We start from the raw sequence: 17,405 nt of genomic DNA on the forward strand, positions 1-17,405 counted from the left end.
GTTTTTAAAATGTACTGCTAAGTGATGTTGCCTTTTTATTCTAAAGTTCGGCCTTCACTGGGAAGGGCTAGAAAACCATTAATACGTAGTGGTTTGTTTATGTCATGACATATGGTATGAATTAGACAGTTTGAAGTCCTAAGCATATGAGTGAAATCATGTGAAAAAGTTTTGTGACTCTTGATAGACACCCTGTGTACAAAACCAGTTTTAGGTTGACATATACTATTTACCTTAAAGACTGATATTGTATGTCAAGGTACCCTGTTCCGTCCTGCACAGATCCAGCCTTAGGTGGACTATTGTCTATAATGACACCATCTGATGACATGGACGTACACAGTTCTGCTGTGTTACAGGCTGTTATACTGACATAGTATTTTATACCATTACCAAGGTGTACGTTAGTCAGTTCAAAATCTGTAAAATAAAATTTGATGCAGTTTAAGATAAGATGCTGTTAAAGATGCCTAGCTAGGATAAACAAATGGTTATTTTAAAAGAGGCACAGTTATTTCAAATTTGAAATATACAGCAGGTTATAGTTGAAGTTTTCTTTTTATTTTATGTCATTTTAATTATATAGAAATCTAGCTTGTATCAGGAGTGACTTTAACTTGGATAAGCAATTTACAGTTTATAATGTACTCTGTTGCAGCATCATTTTAAAAAAGAAAATGTGTCCATAGGACTATCATATTCCTTGTTCAGTGCATCATGCATGAAATCAAACAGTAATCAGGTATAAAATCTTACAGTTTACATCATAATGAACATGTGTGAGACATCAAAACAAGGAAATTATTACAAAACTTACAATTCAAAATAAAATAAAAAATGTATCTTCTACATGCATGTAAATTATACACTTTAACATATCATATTCAAGCATTTTTTCATTTGAATTTTTTCGAATTTGGTTGATTTTAGGGCACTTCTAAAGATTATGATATGGTATCAGTTTTGCTCATTGTTAAAGACTGTACAGTGTCCTTCATTGCTTAGATCTGTGTCATTTGGTCTCTGGTCAATATACCATGTCAAATCTTATTATTTTTATATATTGATAGTTAGATATAGGAAGATGTGGTGTGAGTGTGATGAGACAACTCTCCATCCAAATAACAATTTAAAAAAAGTAAACCATTATGGGTCAATGTACGGCAGTCAACACGGAGCCTAGGCTCACACCGAACAAAAAGCTATAAAGGGCCCCAAAATTACTAGTGTAAAACCATTCAAACGGGAAAACCAACGGTCTATTCTATATTAAAAAACGAGAAACGAGAAACACGTATAAATTACATAAACAAACGACAACTACTGTACATCAGATTCCTGTATGTATTCAGGACTGGTATTCTCAAATTATTTGATTTTATAAATCTTCATGATTTAATTTTAGAAACTCAAATATGGTTCTACAGGATTATATAACTTAACTCTCTCTAAATATAAATATAGTTTCAGGCATTCAGATATCAAATTCTTTTACATATTTTGCAATGCTTGGGAACAGCTAGTACTATTTTCCTTGCTTAAAGTACATAAGCAACATTACCTTGTACAATACCCAGTGCTTGTCGATGCAGAACATCATCACACAGATCACATGTCCCAACACTGACGTAATACTCCTGTATATGGGAATGAGAATCATGGAAACCTTGCCAATAGCCATAGAGGACTTTAGTCTCTGTCTGATAGTCTATGTCCTTAACATCACCAGTCATTTGACTTCTCTGTCCATCATAAACATGTCCACCAGTAGGTGGCGTTGTATCAACGACAAATGCCCAGGATGTAGCAACAGATGATAATCCAGCATTGTTGAAAGCCTAAAAATGGTTAGAATTTTTATTGATACTATATTAAGAACAATTATTCCAGAACAAATATCTGAAACACTACAAATACAGCTTACAAAATAATACCCCTAATCTTATACTTATCTAAATATACGAAGTCTTGACCTTGACTATGTAGATACTCATTCAAATACAATTTGCTACATATAGTCTAATCTAATGGTTAGTTACATTGATAAAATTATTAGTATCCTTTAAGGTATTAAAAAGTTCTGTGTCTGACTGATCATATTTGAAACTTTGTTTGTGACCTAGATCCTGCAAACAACTGTATCTGTGAATGAAGTTCCCTATGAGGCAATTTTTCAAATACCATATAATCATTCCTAATCATATGAAGCTAAACTAAATAGGGTATGAAATAAAATTAAAATAAATTTCCAGAAATCTTTCTTTATAACAAAACATGATCTCAAATGAATGAATATTTTCTCCATTATTTTCAACTTTCTTCCTGTACTCTTCCAAAATGAATAATATCTTATATATTATATAGATATTTTTGAGATTGCCTCATTTTTCAATCTTACACTATAAAAAATATTGTTCTGGGAAACCAAATCATGTAAATACCTCTACAGTAATATAATATGAATGACCATCCAGTAAATCTAATGGTGTATTTGAGTGTCCACATTCCTCTCCAGTTACCATAGCTCTGGACATGATGTCATAATAACCAGGCTGAGATCCAATGTACCATTCATAGTGATTTATACCACTCTCTACATCTTCAAAAACTGATGTCCAACTGTAATGGTAATAAATAGTTATATTTTGAATACAACTTCAAGGCTAGTAAAACAAGTGAAACTGCGAGCTACTGCTCACTGATGATACCCCCGCTGCAAGTGGATAATATTAATAGTGTAAAAATATGCAAGTGTTCGGTAAACAGGAAGTTGTCGAGTGATGAATCTGAAAACGCATCACACGGTATAGCTGACTTATATAAACCCTGAAACCAAATTTCAGAAATCCTTGTATTGTAGTTCCTGAGAAAAATGTGACGAAAATTTTCAACTTGGCTGTCATGTGTGAAATCATACAAGTGTTCGGTAAACAGGAAGTTGTCTAGTGATGAATCTGAAAACGCATCACACCGTATGGCTGACATATATAAATGTTGATACCAAATTACAGAAAGGGTGGATGTGTAGTTCCTGAGAAAAATATGACGAAAATTTTCAACTTGGCTATCATGTGTAAAATCATACAAGTGTTCGGTAAACAGGAAGTTGTCAAGTGATCAATCTGAAAACGCATCACACGGTATAGCTGACTTAGATAAACCCTGAAACCAAATTTCAGAAATCCTTGTATTGTAGTTCCTGAGAAAAATGTGACGAAAATTTTCAACTTGGCTATCATGTGTAAAATCATACAAGTGTTCGGTAAACAGGAAGTTGTCAAGTGATGAATCTGAAAACGCATCACACGGTATGGCTGACATATATAAATGTTGATACCAAATTACAGAAAGGGTGGATGTGTAGTTCCTGAGAAAAATGTGACGAAAGTTTCATGGGACGGACTGACTGACGGACGGACGGACGGACGGACAGACAGAGGTAAAACAGTATACCCCCCCTTTTTTAAAGCGGGGGTATAAATACAATCTATGCTGTATTTTCATGAATAGCATAAACCTTAGCTAGTCCTGTCCATATCAGGAAAAATAAAAAAGTTACAAGAAAACACATTTTTCTTTTAGTGTTTCAATTCATATCCTGAACTCAACACTTTAGTGTCATTCAAAGATAACATACGATAGTTTTTTGTTCAACATGTTCAATACATACAATAGATTTTTGTAATTATAACAAGAAATTGATAGATGTTTTTTTGAGATATATTTTATTTTCACAAACCTTAATATTTGTCTTGATTGCCACATCTTCAGCAAAACTTAGAATAACTGAATCAACTATTGTCAGGAATGACATTTACTTTAGCTGATATGACTACTGTAAACCAACTTATTTTAGCGTATACTTTATTTCACGTTATACAATTCAAGTCCATTTCGCGGCTTTTTAAATATGTGATTTTCTCATTTTATTGATGTAGATTATAAAGGATTTCCTTATTTCGCGACGATTTATATTTGAGTTATTTTTCTTCTCGCAAAAGTAGCGAAAATAAATCGCTCGTTAAAATAAGCTGGTTTTCAGTATTGCAATGCAAGACAGAGAAATATGGACATGTGTATACTGTAGCTATCACTATGATAAAATCTAGAATGAAAATCACTTATTTGTACCAGAGAAGTACTAGTACAAGATTTTTGTTTTAAGTTTCATATACTATTGATTCATTACTTTTCTTGGGATACTAATTTTTGTGTATTTCACGGGTATATGTTGACCACAAGTTTTAATATTCAAAGGAGTACATAGTTTCTTAAGGCTTGTATGAAAACTTTGGCAAAATAAAAATCCAATGGAAATACAATTTTTCTTTACTTACCATGCCTCCACCTCTCTGGTTGATGTAATGTGACGACCAACTAAATATATAGGTTCATCAGACTTAGTAGGTTGGGTATAGTCTACTATAACTGGGTTGGAAGTCTTAGTTGTGCTTCTCCCAGCAAAATCAGTGGCTATAAATGAAATATAGTATGTAAAATCTGAAGCATTTCTCAGGTTACATTAAAAATAAATGTTAGTTATCTTGATATAAGTATAACAAGAATGTGTCCACAGTACACGGATGCCCCACTCGCACTATCATTTTCTATGTTTAAAGGACTGTGAAATTGGAATAAATTCTCTAATTTGGCATTAAAATTAGAATGATCTTATCAAAGGGAACATGTATACTAAGTTTCAAGTTGATTGGACTTCTACTTTATCAAAAACTACCTTGACCAAAAACTTTAACCTGAAATTTGCACTATCATTTTCTATGTTCAGTGAACCGTAAAATTGGGGTCAAAACTCTAATTTGGCATTTAAATTAGAAAGATCATATCATAGGGCACATGTATACTAAGTTTCAAGTTGATTGGACTTCAACTTCATCAAAAACTACCTTGACCAAAAACTTTAACCTGAAGCCAAAAACTTTAACCTGAAATTTGCACTATCATTTTCTATGTTCAGTGAACCGTAAAATTGGGGTCAAAACTCTAATTTGGCATTTAAATTAGAAAGATCATATCATAGGGCACATGTATACTAAGTTTCAAGTTGATTGGACTTCAACTTCATCAAAAACTACCTTGACCAAAAACTTTAACCTGAAACATGCACTTTCATTTTCTATGTTCAGTGGACCGTGAAATTGGGGTCAAAAGTTTAATTTGGCTTTAAAATTAGAAAGATCATATCATAAGGAACATGTGTACTACGTTTCAAGTTGATTGGACTTCAACTTCATCAAAAAATACCTTGACCAAAAACTTTAACCTGAAGCGGGACAGACGGACGAACGAACAGACGAACGAACGAACGAACAGACGGACGGACGAACGAACGAACGGACGCACAGACCAGAAAACATAATGCCCCTCTACTATCGTAGGTGGGGCATAAAAATATTCAATTGAAAGGACAAAGCTCCTCAAGGCACAATAATCTGATAAAGAAGCCCATTAAAACTGGCTGTCGTAAAATTGTACTTGTGTTTGAAAAGTAGAGTGATAAACATGTTTGCTATGCCCTTATTATTTAACCTCAAAACTGATTTTTTTTGTGTATAACAAGAATGTGTCCTCAGTACACGAATGCCCCACTCGCACTATCATTTTCTATGTTCAGTGGACCGTGAAATTGGGGTAAAATCTCTAATTTGGCATAAAATTAGAAAGATCATATCATAGGGAACATGTGTACCAAGTTTGAAGTCGATTGGACTTCAACTTCATCAAAAACTACCTCGACCAAAAACTTTAACCTGAAGCGGGACAGACGGACGAACAAACGGACGGACGGACGAAAGGACGGACGAACGGACGGACGCACAGACCAGAAAACATAGTGCCCCTCTACTATCGTAGGTGGGGCATAAAAATAAGATGGGGTCCCGTTTGCTTATGAGTCAACTATTCACTGTAGATCAAAGCATGTGCATGTATGTAAGTAAATAAAAGTCTTCAGGAGTTTACATTTTTGTCTAGTCTTTAAACTCTCCATAAAAATGTAATCTAAATGCAAATCTACATGTATCTAAAATCAATGAAACTTTTGATGAAAAATTGAGTTTTAACTCATTTTCTAAAGAAAACTTTTACTGAATATCCCCATCTTTGACCATTTAATTGTAAACTAAGCATATTCTATTGTCAAAAAATAAATTTGATAATCATTATTATAAATTTCCACATCAGAACTATGCAAACCTTTACAGTGTAAATCTACTTTTTTTTTAAATACATGTTTTACAGAGTATCATAAACTACAGTACCTGAAACAGTGGCATAATAGACAAATCCATTCTGTAAAAGTAGACCATGGAAGGCTTTGTGATTGACTACTCCTACACTCTGCCATGCTACAACATCATTAGCTCCCTCAGATGTACCTAAAATACATCCAAAATAACATGATTGAAAGCAAACAAGGACAACCACTAAATTTTGCCCAGGGAATGAACATAAACAATGTGGCTAGGTTAAACATTTTTGTGAACTCTGAACTCATATTAAAACTGGGACAGAGGTGCAAGTCTAATTATGTAAAAAAAGTTCTGGTCAAGAAAACCGGTATGTCACACTGTCCGGAAACCTTATTGGTTCATGTACATACTATATTATCTGTAATCTTGCTGGTCAATGCATTCATGAATTTAAAAACTTCAAATCAATTCGGATCAAAATGAGGGGAAGCTTCTTACTTTTAATATTAAATTTCAAATTTTAGCCTTCAAATAATTTCTTTTTAAGTGATCTGCTTTCAATTGAAGGTCTCAAACTTACCAATCCCAACAGTGTAGTCCATTATACCAGTAGGATTTGGTCCAGTCCCAAATTCATCCACATCTATAAAGGACTCCCAGTTAACATACATTTCTGTGATCGAACTCTACAAGATCATTTTTAATATGATAAATATTTCTCAATGTGTAAGGGGTCATAACTCCTGATAAATATCATCAGTATATGTTTATAAGGATATAACATTATTGCAGCAACTCATTTGAAAAATAAATCTTATAAGAAGAAATGCTTGTAATCTAAGAACATGTCATTAATAATTCAATTAAGAAATAAATATTTGTGCTTTTGTGAGTGTCAAATCTTAAGATTGATATTTTATGAAGTGTTTGTGATGAAATATTATGCTTCTTTGATAACTTATCAACATTGTTTCATTCATTATGACGTCGGTGATATATCCAGGTCAAGTTAATTCAGACAGGGTTAAGGTATTTGACATCACAAGGATGGGTATGCAGTTTTATGAACATCTGAGCAGAGTTATACAGATAGTGTGGTAAAGCTATAATACCTGGTATCTAACACTAGGACTATGAGAGATCCAAACTGATCCTGCTGTTGGTGATGTCAAGTCCACCACAACTCCATCACTACATGTACTGACCGCTGCTAACTCTTCAACCCATGTATCCCGGTCAATCACCTTATAATCAGCATGGACACATACAATGTAACGAGTACCATGTACTAAATCTCCAGCGGAAAACACTTCATTCATATACTCATGTTCTACAATACCAGGAAAGAAGTGAAGGATGATAATCATTGGATAATCATTGGAATTAAAGAACTATTTGTAGATGATTTGTTCCATCAAGTAAGTGCAATTAAAAACATTTCTATTTTGCTTATGTTTTATAATTATTAAGAAGATCATAGTAGTATATGTCAATGTGGTAGCAACCAGACAAGAAAATAAACTGAAAAAAAACCAGAGGTAATTATAGATATTAAATATATGCATAAAGTGGTTATAATTTAACAATAGAATGAACATATCTCTGAAATATTTTTGTAAACCTCTTCTATAAGCATTGGCTTATGAACTATTGAAAGAACAATTTTAAACTTTCTGTAAAAGGAGATTTTTTAATTTTCTTACATACTTTATTTATTTCATGCAAGACAAAGCCATCTCATTTTCAGATAAGATATCTATCTTGAAAAATATGAGTTAACAGTAATTAACAATATGAATCTATACAAAATCTTTACCTTTATGGAGATCATTAAACACACACAAAACAGAGAATAATGTCCTGTATATTATTTTCAAGGATAACTAGAATTTACCAAATAAATGTTTTTCCAATGCGGATATGACACTGTTTACTTTTTTTATTGATTGTTATAAAAGTAAAATACACAAACCTGTTGTACCACATCGTATCTTATCAACATGTGAACAGGGATCAGCTAATGAAAGGGTACCAGTTTGTCTATAATAGGTTGCCACATCAACGCTTGTGCCATTCAATATGGCATATTTATAATCTCTGTGACGAAGAGTAGGCCAGACTGCTGATATAATGTTATAATATGGGGTATAATCTACATCTGGTACGGTCCACAGTGCATTCCTTACAAGGACTATTTCATTACCAATTCCATCTAAAACAAATTATAATAAGCAGCAATTTTTTATGTTTTCATGCCACTTCATGGACCATAGTATGAAAATATGGAAAATAGCTACCAAAAAAAAACACTAAAATATTGTTTACCTGTTTACAATTTCTACAGAAGTAGATTAAGCTTAATTAAATCTCATTTCAAAAGATAAAAATTAACCAGTCATTCAAAAACCTCTTTGCTTCAAAGCAGAAATCATTACATATCTAAGTTCATTATATTGGTGGAGGAATCTAAAAAATAATTCTTCTATAACTGCCTACCTGAAATGAATTGTGCATTTTGACCCATATGCTACTTGCATTGAGTTATAAAGTTAATGTTACACAAAAAGCAGGTTGCATTATAATAGGCTTGTTCACTTCTTTAAATCTAACATTGAGAAAACATTATTGTGACAGCTAACCAGATAATAAACCTACCTACTGAATCAGGTGCACCTTTAGCATCAATAACAATATTAGGAACAATTAACTTAGGGTTGAATGCATCACATTGCTTTATTTCTGTTGATACTAAAGAGTACATCTTTACTCTGTTAAATCCTCTAATAGAAACTCTTTTACATTTAGAAAAATCCATTTCTCCTGTCAAGGTCACATCAAAGGTCACCTGAAAGAAGACAGGTAAAAGACAAATACAATGTGCTTTTTAAATGTGTTCATTTTTTCCACAAGCATTTCAGAGATAATATTTAAAAGCAGTGGTTTATCATATGTAACTAACAAGCACTTGCTTTTTAAAGATCACTTACTACATAAGTTGAATTTCTTCAAATTGCAATAACTTTCAAATTAATAACATACTGCGAAAAATAGGCTCTTTATAAAATTGAGTTTGACTATCTAATCCTCTTTAAAATATTTCTTTCAGGTAACAAGAGGCTGTCACAACGACAGCAAACCGGATTTATTAATATTTATTTGTGTCCTGGCAATATCACAAGAACCATTACTGATGAATGGTGAAAGTGAAAATCGTCAATATCAAATTTGACCTCCATTTTGTCATCAGTATCAACATATTAAAATTTGAAATCTTAGATTGAATGGTTCATGAGTAAATGCAACAACGTGAATGGAAACGCCATTTTACAATCTTTCAAGAACCATAACGCCTGAACGGTAAAAGTCAAAATCGTCATTATTGAACTTGACCTCTATTTTGTCATCAGTAACAACATATAAAAATTTCAAAAGCTTTGGTTGAATGGTTCATGAGAAAATGCACGGACACGACTGGAAACACCATTTTTCAATCTTTCAAGAACCATAACTCCTGAACGGTGAAGGTCAAAATCGTCATTATTGAACTTGACTTCTATTTTGTCATCAGTTACAACATATTAAAATTTGGGAAGCTTTGGTAGAACAGTTCATGCATAAATGCACGGACACAACTGGAAACTCCATTTTTCAATCTTTCAAGAACCATAACTCCTGAACGGTAAAAGTCAAAATCATCATTATTTAACTTGACCTCCATTTTGTCATCAGTAACAACATATTAAAATTTGGGAAGCTTTGGTACAACAGTTCATGCGTAAATGCATGGACATGACTGAAAACTCCATCTTTCAATCTTTCAAGAACCATAACTCCTGAACGGTAAAAGTCAAAATCACCATTATTGAACTTGACCTTCATTTAGTTGTCAGTAACAACATATTAAAATTTTAAAAGCTTTGGCTGAACGGTTCATGAGTTAATGCACGGACAACATTTGATTGCCGCCCGCCCGACTGCCCGGCCGCCCGACTGCCCGGCCGCCCGACTGCCCGACCGCCCGGCCGCCGAGCATCCCCAAATCAATAACCGACATTTTTGTCACAAAAATCCGGTTAAAAAGTCTTGAATGTATTGAATTCTCACACAAATCAAACTGAATGATTGAGAGCAATGCTAATGTATTGTACCTGTATATCAATGTACCGATACTGTTCTATAAATTATACAATGGATTTTGATTGTAAAGTGAGGATAGCATATATCCAGTTTTCTTAAACATGCAAACATTATGTAAAATTCCTTGGATTTCTAATTTGAATCTAAGCTATTAATTTGACTGAAAAAAATAATCTGACCACATGTACGAGCTTTGTCTTAAAAATAATGTAATGCTGATATTTGACTTACTATATCTCCTGCAGGAACAGTTACTGCTGTCCAGTTAGTATAAATATTGCCCATCCAGGAATTATCAGTTATAGCATATTCATACTTATCAACTGCATCATACTTTTCTGTAGTATCTGGGATGTCAGGATCGTAAAAGTTTTCCAGGGTAATGCTCAGCTATAAAATAAATACATAACAGAAATACAGTCGATTCCACTTAATTGCATACCGCTTAATAGCATAATTCGGTTTATTGCATACTTTTCTCCTGCACAAAACCATTACCCATTCATCTAATGTTAAATTGTCCGGTTATATGCATAGCCTTACAAGTGGCATTTCGGTTAATTGCATAGAAAATAATCGCCTGTTAGATATGCTTAGTTAAAACTGACTGAGATTTTTGACCGGAAACGGCAATTTGGTAAGTATATTTTTCTTGAATGCATCATAATTTTCGTTATTATTTCACATTTACTTCAGTGTTATTTAAATAAAGTTTTAAAACAGTTTCTTTTGTGTTTATATGATTATAAAAAAGGCCACGATGTGTACACAGGTAAAGTTTCCCATATTCTATTTTAAGCCTCGATCGAGGTCATAAGAATGTCAATCAGCTGATTGTTGTAAAAACACAACCATTCTATGATCTTCTATCTCAATAGGTGTTAATTATTGATATGATTTCAAACATTGTTCATAGATTACTTTTTGGGTGAATTTTTGAAACATTATCGATCATTATCCAATGTGTAATCTCGTAATTCGGCTAGGGGTGATCTATGTAACGATTATACTTTATTATATTCGTTTCGTTTATACAAATCTGTAATTTGTGTTCATCACTTCCGTTTTAGTATGATTAAAAAATGGCTCTCTCCATCTAGTCACACGTTTTATATGCCTTACCACTCATACGGCCCGAACAGCCAAACACACAACATAACATGGTGGCAGCGCAAATGTAAACGAACTCAGGCTTTCGATTGAATAACTTTTAGAGAATATTTGAAGTGATTTGAAGGGAAATTATGGAAAATCAGCTGAAAACGCCGGACAAACTGAACTTTGAAGTTACCGATCTTGCACACACATGGAAAAAGTGGAAAGAAGAATTCTCACTGTATGCCGAGCTAGCATTAGACGGTAAAGATGATAAATTCAAAGTTAAAATGTTTAAATACTTGATCGGAAGTAGAGGACGAGAAGTGTACGATACTTTGACTTTTGCTGAGACTGAAAACGATAGAACAGTCGATATTGTGCTTCAGAAATTCGACACTTATTGCAATCCGTTGAAAAACGAGACAGTTGAGCGATATAAATTTAATTCTAGGACACAACAGAGTGGTGAGTCCGTATCTAAATATTATACTGAACTGAAATTAATAGCAGCACATTGTGGCTATGGAGCGCTTGAGGAGTCACTTATAAGAGATCAGATAGTGTGTGGAATAAAAGACACCCAGGTACGTGAACGATTATTACGCGATAGTAAATTGACACTGAAGGGTTGTTTAGACACCTGTAGAGCTACAGAACTTTCAAAGGAGCGTATTAAAGAGATAGAAAATTCTCCAGCAGAGGTGCATGCAGTTAAGTCGCCAAGTCATGGTGCAAGTGCAAGACATAAGAATAACTATGAAACACCGAAGTCTAAGATAGATTGTCGTTATTGTGGACGCAAGCATGAGCCAAGTAAGCAGAAATGCCCTGCTTATGGACAATCGTGTCGTAAATGCAACAAGAAAGATCATTTCGCAGCCGTGTGTGGACGTAACAAACCGCAACAGCACAAAAGTCGTGGAAATCAAAGGAACCAACGAGTAAACTTGATGTGTGATGATGAAGATTCTGATGAGTATTATGAGACTATAAAAACTGTAACAGGCACTACTACAAAACATGTATATGCTACGATGAATGTGAACGATCGTCCAATAAAGTTCCATATTGACAGTGGTGCAAGTTGTAATGTTATTCCGATGAACAAACTGAAAGAACTAGAATGTAAAATTGTGAAATCAAGTACTGTCTTAACGACTTACGACAACTCGGAAATAAGACCGCTTGGAAAGACCACATTAAAATTGGTAAATGCTAAGAATGGCAAAAGTTACAACGAGACATTTATTGTTGTAAAGGAAAACACAACACCAATTTTGGGTAATCAGACTATTCAACACATGAACTTAGTAACAATTAATTATGACAATATACAGGCGTTAGATATCAACGAGATAAGTTTATCCGAAAAGTCAGTATTTAGGCAATACAAGGAAGTGTTTGACGGAACAGGCTGTTTACCAGGAACATATCGTCTCGAAATAGATGAAACCGTTAGACCAGTGGTGCACCCACCACGCAAGATACCTGTCGCGTTGCGCGATAAGCTGAAAACTGAATTAGAACGTTTAACCGACAAAGAAATGATTACGCCGGTTACTGAGCCAACTCCGTGGATGAACAATCTAGTGATCGTTGAAAAACCGAACAAGTTGAGAATTTGCCTTGACCCGCGTGATTTGAATAAGGCTATTAAGCGCAGTCACTACCCGATGCCGACTATAGAGGAGTTATTGCCAGATTTGAATAAAGCAAGGATATTCTCCGTTGCCGATGCGCGTAATGGATTTTGGCATGTGAAATTAGACAATGATAGCTCGATGTTAACTACATTTAACACGCCGCATGGACGATTTCGATGGCTTAGAATGCCTTTTGGACTTAATTCTGCGCCGGAAGAATTTCAACGTAGGCAAAATCAGAATATGGAAGGATTAAACGGTGTGCGTTGCGTTCATGATGATATATTGATTTTTGGTGAAGGCGAAACCGATGAAGCAGCTTCACGCGACCATGACCGCAATTTTAGAGCTCTGATGGAACGATGCAGAGATAAGAACCTCAAACTAAATAGTGACAAATTAAAGACTTGACTAGAAAATTCACTTTAACAGTTCAACATTTTCATAAAATTTTAAACATTTATCCAGTATCAAAGTCATTGTACTTTTGTGGAAACTTCACTTGTCTTCCGGATCTGGTATTGGTAGCTTGTGGATTTCTAATCGGCTGGACGGACGGATTACAATCAACATCGGGTTGACTGACACTAGGTTCCATAGACGGACTACGAGGCGGTGTCGCGGTTTGAGTATTGTCAATGTTTTGATTTGGTCTGTTATCTGTGCTAGGCGCGTTTTCTGGTATTCTATACAGATTTAAGTCAATATCATTCGGCCTCACGTAGTTGTCAGATTGTTTGTTTGTACCACTACTTATACGTATGTCTCTCCTGTTTCGACGCAATTTCTGTCCTTGATCGGTGTTCACTTCATAAGATCTAATGTCCACTTTTCTCTTAACAATACCTTTTGTCCAAGTTTTAGTACAATCATTCGGTTTCGGAGAAATCCATACGTTGTCCATTTTCTAACTCTTGTAAGTCTCTCGCGTTTCGGTCATAATATCGACACTGTTGATCTTTGTTTCTTTCAATTTCCTTTGATGCGAATAAAGGAATATGTGGTTTCAGGAGAGATGACGAAATTGGCAATCGCGTTTTCGTTCTTCTACACATAAGTCGTTGGGATGGACTGCTAGACATTCCTTCGGTTGGTGTGTTACGGAAGTCTAGAATACTCAAGTAAATATCTTTATTGTCTTTTCGAGCACGTTTCATGAGTCTCTTTGCGGATTTCAATGCTTGCTCTGCTTTTCCGTTACTTTGCGGGTAGGTTGGAGAAGACGTTTTATGGTCGAATTCCCATTCGGTCGCAAATTTCGAAAACTCGTTGCAACTAAATTGCGGTCCATTGTCGGATATTACGGTGTCGGGTATGCCATACCTTGCGAATAAGGTTCGTAGTTTGCGAATGACGGTTTTCGGTTTAGTACTTTCTAGAAAATCAATTTCCCAAAAATTAGAAAAATAATCCACAGTCACAAGATAGTCCTTTCCTTCGAACTTACACAAATCGGTTCCAACTTTTGCCCATGGTCGGTCTGGGACTTCGTGCGGAATTAAAGTCTCTTTCTGCTGTTTATTCTCAAACATTTGACATGTTTCACACGATTGAATATACTGTGTAATGTCAGAATGCATACCGGGCCAATACAAGCATTCTTTTGCACGGCGTAAACTACCACCAATTCCAATATGAGACGAATGAATACGCTGCATCATGTCCATACGGAGAGTTCTCGGAATAATTGCTCTTTCGCCACGGAAAAGAATTCCATCTTGTACGGTTATTTCATCTCTGAAGTCAAAGTACGGTTTCGCAAGTGAGGGTGTGTCCTCGCGCTTAATCGGCCATCCATGTAATACGGTAGTTTGCAGTACTTGCAAAGACTCGTCATCCTGTGAATGTAACTTAATGTCTTTCACTCTTGATTCGGTCATCGGCAAATATTTAACCATATTTATAACCTCTAAATCCTTTTCAAAGCTTGTTGTATCAGTCTCTTTTAGATACGCACGACTCAATGTATCGGCAATATACATTGTACTTCCGGGTTTATATCTGATATTGTAATTGTATTGCTGTATTCGGAGCAACATACGCTGTAGACGTCTCGGAGCGGCTAAAAGTGATTTCTTCACTATCGACTCGAGAGGTTTATGATCGCTGTCCACATTTACAATTCGTCCGTAGGTATACTGGTGAAATCGCTCTAGGCCAAATACTACGGCTAACATCTCTTTTTCAATTTGTGCGTAACGGGTCTCAACATCGGTAAGTGCTCTGCTTGCAAATGTTATCGGTTGTCCATTTTGCAATAAACTTGCTCCTAGTCCTGTTAACGAAGCGTCACATTGTAGCGTCAATTCTTCTTTCGGATCATAGTATCTAAGAACTGGACTAGCGCATACTAGTTTCTTAATCTCGGATACCGCTCTATCATGTGCATCTAACCAGCACCATTCTGCATTTTGTACTGTCACAAATTCTTTTGATAGACATTAATTTTGCAAATATCATTTTGATTTGATTAATTAGCTTTTCTTAAAGAAAGAAGGATGTAACGATTATACTTTATTATATTCGTTTCGTTTATACAAATCTGTAATTTGTGTTCATCACTTCCGTTTTAGTATGATTAAAAAATGGCTCTCTCCATCTAGTCACACGTTTTATATGCCTTACCACTCATACGGCCCGAACAGCCAAACACACAACATAACAATCTACATTTATGTTAAATATTACAGGGCATTTATATATGGTTGAAGAATTTTATACATCAATCTTTCAATTTTAATAATTTAAATAAGAACGTTAAATTCTAATTATTATATTTTCTCACTTTCAACACTCCTGTCCAGTAAATAACCCGTGCAGGGACCCATTACCTGTTAACTGCTTTGCATATACGAAACTAACGAGGTTAAAGTAACAGTGTTACTTCACTGTGCAATCCGTAAATAGTACTGCATATCAAAAGTAGTTCATTAAACATTTATTGTTTAAAATGATTATAAACTGTGTAGCAGTTTGTTTTAATCAAAGCGTAACAATGTAATTGTACATCCGGGTCATAGAAACAAATCTATTTTTAGAACAAGTTTATTTACGTATCTCAGGTAAAGGAAAAGTCGGTACATAAATAAACTAAAACAAAATGTGTTAATAAACTTTATTGAAAGAATACACAATGAAATAAAATAGATGAAACCAGACAATTATCTTTTATTAGAATAAATAAGCATTCAATATGTTGTAAGAGAATTATGGACGTTCATCTTTCTTTAGGGATTTCCTTTACTGATCTGTTCTATCGATGTTATTTGACTCCATAATTTGGCATTTCGGATATAAGCATACTCCGCTTTATTGCATAATTTCGTCTGATAAATAGGCTATGCAAATAACCGGAATGTACTGTAATAATAATTTCAGCATTTTTGCTGGCAGGACAACTTTTCTATATATCTGGTTGCTTATGAGCATGTCTATTGCTTAAGAACATATGAATTCTGTTTTTTTGATTTTTTGAATTCTTAGTAGTTTCCCTTTGTATTATATCCAATATCTTTTATTCCCATATTTCTGAATAGTCAATTAATGAATTATCAATATACTGTTTCAGTTTGCAAACTAAATTAATTAGGATTTCATAAGTATTGAAAAAAACTCTTATTCACCAAAAAAAGTTATATATTCCAGAAACTGTGAAAATGAAGAAAAATAATAAAATGCTTTTTCGTTCATATATAATTACTCATTTCATATCAATTCATAAGATTTTTGTCTTATTTTAAATACCAAACCTTTTGAATAAAAAAAAATATTAGTAAAACATTTATGCTTTTGCTTATGACAAACAGTGTCTTTTAAATTTGTTTCAGTTTATCAGTTAAAATATTAATCTTACATGGTTTATATTACCAATAATAATGCTAGTTTTAGCAATTATACTTGTTTAAGGAATTTATGCAGACTTTGGCAAAACCACATGATCAAATTGGTACCCACATGAAAATAAATGAATCCACACTATGCATCTAATTTGAAAACTTAAACTAAAACCAATTGAAGTAGATTATTTCACTGCTTTGTCTTGTTCTTACCTTTTCAGGACTTCCATCTTGATGTTCTACACTAAAATTTCCTGTTATTGGTGGGTTGGTTATGATCATAACGCCATCTGTTGACAAAGGTCGGAAACATGTCTGTCTAGCACACAACTTTAGAGTGGTACGGTACTTGTACCCTGGGATCATAGAAAGTTCATTAGCACTGACACTAAAACTTGTAGAATTTATGTACTCATAGTCCCTGAACACAGTCCAGGTGGTAGCTGGAAATAAATGTAACATGTCCACATTAAAAAAAAATC

General features: G+C 34.2%; 1 protein-coding gene across 1 annotated transcript in view; it reads right to left on the reverse strand.

Moving 5' to 3' along the window:
* The window catches only part of LOC143084172 (uncharacterized), a 71,363-nt gene that overhangs the window by 7,767 nt on the left and 46,191 nt on the right, over nt 1-17,405 (reverse strand). Inside the window, exons 26-36 of the mRNA XM_076260581.1 lie at nt 17,137-17,366; nt 10,578-10,736; nt 8,865-9,054; nt 8,182-8,421; nt 7,322-7,539; nt 6,790-6,895; nt 6,279-6,395; nt 4,338-4,473; nt 2,442-2,619; nt 1,562-1,838; nt 234-420 (exon numbers count right to left, since the gene is read on the reverse strand). Of these exons, the coding sequence (XP_076116696.1) occupies nt 234-420; nt 1,562-1,838; nt 2,442-2,619; nt 4,338-4,473; nt 6,279-6,395; nt 6,790-6,895; nt 7,322-7,539; nt 8,182-8,421; nt 8,865-9,054; nt 10,578-10,736; nt 17,137-17,366 (2,038 nt within the window). The remainder of the gene's footprint in view (nt 1-233; nt 421-1,561; nt 1,839-2,441; nt 2,620-4,337; nt 4,474-6,278; nt 6,396-6,789; nt 6,896-7,321; nt 7,540-8,181; nt 8,422-8,864; nt 9,055-10,577; nt 10,737-17,136; nt 17,367-17,405) is intronic.

This window comes from Mytilus galloprovincialis, chromosome 7 (genome assembly GCF_965363235.1).
Source record: "Mytilus galloprovincialis chromosome 7, xbMytGall1.hap1.1, whole genome shotgun sequence".
In the NCBI taxonomy this organism is placed as follows: domain Eukaryota; kingdom Metazoa; phylum Mollusca; class Bivalvia; order Mytilida; family Mytilidae; genus Mytilus; species Mytilus galloprovincialis.